Genomic DNA, 5838 nt, shown 5'->3' on the forward strand with positions numbered 1-5838 from the left:
GAGCACAAGTGCCTGCAGAGAGTGGTAAAGACTGTGGAGAAGACCACCAGGACTCCACTGCCCTCTCTGCAGAGTATTTACCACCACAGGGTGTGTAGGAAAGCTGCCTCCATCCTCAAGGACCCCACCCACCCCCAGCACGGACTGTTTATACCCCTGCCCTCCGGTCGGAGGCTCAGAAGTGTGAAATGCAGGACCTCTAGACTGAAAAACTCTTTCTTTCCAACTGCCATCAGACTCCTAAACAGCAGACTCAGGATCTACCTCATGTAATTCCATCTGTACTGTTTACATACTCATTTTGCATATGCATAATTGCACACTCACTGCTGAGTATTTACACTCCATGGCTCCCACATAGTATATATTCTCTCTGCATTATATTGTTTTCTTGTATTTTTATTTGCTCCTTTCATTTGCTGCTTTAAAGTGCCTTAGATTTGTAGTTTTACTGCCTATTTAGATTTGTGTTATTGCTCATCTACTGTATTTTGCTTGTATTATGTGGCATTCATGTGGACGGCAAAGTAAGAATTTCATTGTACAGGGAAACACGTTTCTTATCTGTGCATATGACAAACACTTTGACCTTGACCATCACACGTCTTGTTGTGTCCAACCAGCAGATCCAAAGAGACTCAGCTGATCCTCATGTCTGATAAAGAAAAGCATCAGCTGCAGCACCTCACAGTTGTTGGAAAGCTCTGCACACACAGAACAGTAGTGATAAAATAATCATCTCTGCTCTGTTTCAGGAATGTCGTCACTGTGGAGCCTCAGACCAGCACTGGCATCACTGCTTCAGGGTCAGTTTACACACAAGAGTCACAGCGGCATTCCAGTATTACAAACGACCACTGTACCATTACTTTATGGCCTGTTTCATGTGCAAGTACAGTATATGAATATTGCATGTGTATATGTGTGCAATATTACATAGATTTTTAATTTAAATGATTGCAGACTTTGTTGTATTTTTCCTGTAGCTGTTGCACGGGTCACAGCTGATACAGCTTTGTTTCTTCAGCGCTTTACACAGTAAGACACAAAAAGAAAAAGCCATATTTTAAAAGACAGATACAACAAAAGTGAAGTGCAGTGAGTGAACAGTGAACAGATGTGCCTCGTTTCTTTGGAAAGGTGAAAACATGTATATTCAAATAGCAAGTACTAATAACAGTACCAGTTAGAGGAAACACCAGTCATGTGTGGAGGAAGCTTTGGGCTGTAGCAAACTTTTGGAACAGAATTCACCATGCTCCTGCACCAAACAACACATCTAACAGGACACAGAGCACTTTTTTTAATGCAGCTTTATTTATTCAAATCTCTGACATCTCTGTCTTTCCAGCCTCCCAGCATGCCTCTGACTGGATGGGCCCCCTCCTCTCCAGGACAATGGCCACCCTCAACCAGATGCATCGTAAGGGGAAGCCCAAACCACCTCCTAAACTTGTTGGAGCCACGTTTGGCCGCCCCCAACTGAAGGCGGTGATCCTGAAGACCATGATCCGAAAGCCCAAGAAGCCTAACTCTGCGAACAGAAAGTGCGCTCGGGTGCGGCTGTCTAACGGGAAGGAGGCGGTGGTGTTCATTCCTGGGGAGGGACACAACCTGCAGGAGCATCACGTGGTGTTGGTGCAGGGCGGGAAGACACAGGACCTGCCCGGAGTCAAACTCACTGTGGTCAGGGGCAAATATGACTGTGCTCACGTGGTGAAGAAGAAACAGTAGCACGAGAGATGGACGCTGCGTTTGTCGCTGTCAGTGCTGTTTAATAAATGTGCTGCTAAAGATGCCAGCATTGTGGGCTCAGAGATACAGGTAGAGACATCAGGATCACTGCATGGCCAAAAGTATGTGGACATCAGAGCATTTCTCTGTGTAATAGCGTGATTCCTGTTCGTTAATGTGCTGCTCTGACAGCTGGGTCCAGTCCACCCTTGTTCAAAATCATTAAACTAAATGTTACTGGGTACAGTTAATGCTGTGTTTTTTTAACCCTCACAGGGCCAGTGAGAACTGTCTTTAATGGAGATGATTGGAATTTAGTATATTGTGATTTCAGCATTTTAAAAAATCACAAAAAATCTGCACAGTGTAAACGGTTCTCGTTATAAGTGGACACTGCTTCCAGTGCATATCAAACACAAATAGGTGGCAGTCTAAAAAAACATGGGGCGCAGATTTTCTGAAAAACGACATTTTTGTGTGTGGACCAACTGCACTGCACTTCGCGACACTTCAAATCGGTATACGGTAACGTAATATGTGGTTTGGGATGACTAACGTGTGTAGAGTTACAAAGAAAAACTCGGTAAGGTTATGTACTTAATATAATTTAATTCGAATACTTTAGTCGATACTGTAGCACACAAGTCATTTTATCATGGTGTTTCTGCCTTCAGCACATTTCCGTGAACATGAACTAAGGTTGCTAGCCTCTAGTTTAGCCTCGATGTTATGCTAGCATAACATGAGCACTGTTCAGTTTTCTGTCGGTTTTATTCAGCATTAGCTGTAATAAGTCTGGTATATTTATTCAGTGAACCTGACGATTAAAGTTTATTTTCACCTCTTTTATCAGTCTAACATTTGTCGAGCTTCAAAATTTCTCGAACAGCGCCGATCTTTGTTTTAAGACACGGTAGATTTAACGTTTTCTTTAAGATAAAACACAGGACGGAACATTAAAAAGCAGTTTTTGCTCCAGTTCTACACGTTCTTTAGTTCGGCACAGTTAGTTTTAGTTTAATTGTACAAAGCAGTTTCATCAAAGAGTTGCGGTAAATTTAATGTTTAATTGTTGGTGCAAGTTTCACACGTATATTTCAGACCAGAGGGATCTATAGAAACTAATTAAATCCTCTTAATTTACTCTTACTTTTAAATGAGGCAGCAGTGTCCTGTCTCATGTCAACATTCATTAACCCAGACCCACACAGACCTCCAGTGTCATAACACCTGCCAGTGGTTGAAATGGCATGTAGAGTACCATATGGACTTTTATATAGGAGAATAAAAAACCGGTGATGCTCATCAACAAATTCAAAACATGACTTGGCTGCTTGTGTCAACTTTCAGTGTAGTACAACACCGTGTTCTTTGGTGCTACACATCTGACAAAGTTATGTCGGCATTTTCCATTTGCACAACAAACTAAAGGGACACATCACAAGAAACACACAGGTCATGTTCATGATGTTGTCATTCAGATCACATGGCTGCTGTTGTTGGTTTCTTGGTGGTATTACAATAGAAACCCACTAATTCACTATTATCAGTGTGCATTTACCGGTATGTTTTTTTTTTTTTTTTTTGACTGCTCCTACTTTAGAACTGTGTAATTAATCAAAAATAATTCATCATAATAAACAAGCCAATGTTGTTTTGTTGTACACATGTCAAGTGTTTTGCCTCATGCACTGATCATGTCTGAACTGTGGTTTATCATTGTAAATTGTCATTTTGTGATTTTTGATATCAGAAGAGATGTTATTTGTAACTCTGTCTACCTGTGTGTCTGCAGATGGAGAACTACAGTAAGGCTCGGACAGTGGAGCAGCCGTCTGTCTGTCCATTCCCTGACCTCCACTCTGACACGCCAGAGGTCCGTGTCAAAGATGGCAGCAAGATCCGCAACCTGCTGCGCTACGCCCTGAGCCGCATGGAGGCCAAACCTCGAGTAGCTGAGGAGGAGAGACAAGCTGTGCCTGAGGAAGGGGGCACGACTGTGGAGAGACAGCAGGAAGCCCCGGCTCGACCTCTCTGCCAACAGATAGTATTCACAGCAACCGGTAAAGCCGTATCCAGAGCCATTACCTGTGCAGAGATTGTGAAGCGGCGCTTGAAGGGGCTCCACCAGCTCACCAGACTGTTGTATAGCACCGTGGTTGAGGTGTGGGAGCCACTGGAGCCTGCCGCCGGCCTCGACAGCCTGACGGTCAGCAGAAACCTGCCTGCCATCTGGATCCTGCTCTCCAGAACTGCATCCAGCCGGGTAACCAGACACCGGGCCGCTCGGACCCCTTGTGGTCTCAATCCACTACCAAGGAGGAAGGAGGGGGATTGACTGGACAGAGAGCGGGACACAGGAGGAAGAGAGGAGGAGGAGGAGGAGGAGGCAGAGGGCGGGGACACAGCCGTCAGACTGGACGGTCCAGAGAGGGGGCTAAAGGACAGAGCTGATTTAGGTTCTTTCAGACTGCGCATACGTGAGAAAAGACGGAAACTCCGAGAAGCAAACGCTCAGCGGGAACTTAATGGACCAGAGCGGCCATCACCAGCTATAAAAATGGTGGGTTCTGTGGAAACCAACCTAAAGAGATGAGACTTTCTGCAGAGACAGTCCATCAACATTTACTCCGCTCGCTATTATCATTATTATTACAACTTGACCTCTTTCAGCTTGCAGAGGCTACTTTGTGTAATTTGAGCTCGACTTCATTCTTGTTTTTGGAAACAGCAGCTGGCGAAAACAGTCTCAGCTGAATGTCCACTGGAGCCTTTAACTGTATCACACAGTCTTCATCAGTAAGTAAAGCCTGCGTTTTAGTCAATACAGCTCTTCCAAGCTCCTAAATAAACTGTTCAAAATGGATGAGAAGTGAAAGGCTTCAAATCGCAGTTCCGCTGCAACAGGCAGGGACTGGGTGATACAGTCAGCAGCTCCAGATCGAGAGATCAAGTGGACCCTGAGTTGAGGCTGCTTTGTTGCTTTGCTGAAGTTTAACTTTTAGTATTGGATCATTTTGGAATAATAGAATGCAGCTGTACCTGCAACAGGAAGACTCAGCCTCCAGTTTAAAGTTCTTAAACAGCTGCATCTGCAGGGCTCACTGCAGCGCTGCAATGTATTTTGATGATTTCACAACTCACTCAGCTTTTTTCTGTTAAATATGTTTTACAAGGGGGTTGAGGCAACATAAAGAATTGACAATATCTGCCATTAAAACCTCTGTTGTCCTTGGTTTTTCATCCGTTGAAATGTGGGTGTGCAGGTTAAATGCTGCGTCTGTGCCTGACATCTGAGCTCTGAACATGGTGATGTGGGCGACTGTGGTTCAGTGGGTAGAGTAGTGATCTTCCAACCGGAGGGCTGGAGGTTCGAATCACGGTGCCTGCAGTCCACATGTCGAGGTGTCCTTGGGCAAGACACTGAACCCCCAAGTTGCCTTCGATGGTTAGAGCCATTGGTGTGAGTTGGTGCCGCAGATGGCTGCCTCGGTTCTGTACCGGAAGCAAATTCCTTGTGTGTAACATACTGTACCTGGCCAAATAAAGGTTCCCCACTGTGGAATCAGTAAAGTTCTACCTTACCTTACCTTATCCTTATGTTCAAGTGAGTAAGAATGAGCTTTTGTCCTGATATTGTGTCCAGGTTCCCACTGTACAGACCCAGTGATGCATCTACTAGGTTTATTGAACAGTTGTCATGTCATTATTGTTTTTTGGGACAAAACTGAACCTGGTTCCAAACTGAGATTCAACAGCTATTGACTTGTGATGCACTGCGGTTCAGATGTTTCCCCTCAGGGTAGGCAGCGTGGCCGTGGGTCCTTAAAAAGTCTTAAAATGTCTTAAGTAAAGATCTCCCAATAAAAGGCCTTAAAAGTATTAAAAAGCCTTAAATTCTGATTCGAGAGGTCTTAAATATTTTTTGTGACATTACCGCAACTTAAGTCGGAGATCCAACGCGCTGTTTCCAAAAATCCCACTCCACTACGCAATGTTTTGCACTGCGGTTATGAGAACGTCAGCCTTCTTCTTCTGTTTCTTTTATTGGCAGTTGCTAACAACAAACAGCTTACCTTGCAGACCGCCAATAAAATGAAGAAG

The 5838-nt window shown here is 44.3% G+C and overlaps 2 protein-coding genes across 2 annotated transcripts in view; both read left to right on the forward strand.

Moving 5' to 3' along the window:
* mrps12 (mitochondrial ribosomal protein S12) overlaps positions 1-1978 on the forward strand; it is a 3441-nt gene extending 1463 nt beyond the window's left edge. The window contains exons 2-3 of the mRNA XM_020617459.1: positions 756-806; positions 1352-1978. Coding sequence (XP_020473115.1) covers positions 758-806; positions 1352-1734 — 432 coding nt within the window. The 5' untranslated portion in view covers positions 756-757 and the 3' untranslated portion in view covers positions 1735-1978. The remainder of the gene's footprint in view (positions 1-755; positions 807-1351) is intronic.
* An 83-nt stretch (positions 1979-2061) lies between these two features.
* rpp25l (ribonuclease P/MRP 25 subunit-like) lies at positions 2062-5174 on the forward strand. Its single transcript, XM_020617458.1, is given in 3 exon segments — positions 2062-2317; positions 3530-3992; positions 3995-5174. Coding segments are annotated over 3 exon segments (705 nt in total). The 5' UTR covers positions 2062-2269; the 3' UTR covers positions 4189-5174.
* Positions 5175-5838: the final 664 nt, after the last annotated feature.

This window comes from Monopterus albus, unplaced genomic scaffold (assembly GCF_001952655.1).
Source record: "Monopterus albus unplaced genomic scaffold, M_albus_1.0 scaffold189.1, whole genome shotgun sequence".
Lineage (NCBI taxonomy): Eukaryota > Metazoa > Chordata > Actinopteri > Synbranchiformes > Synbranchidae > Monopterus > Monopterus albus.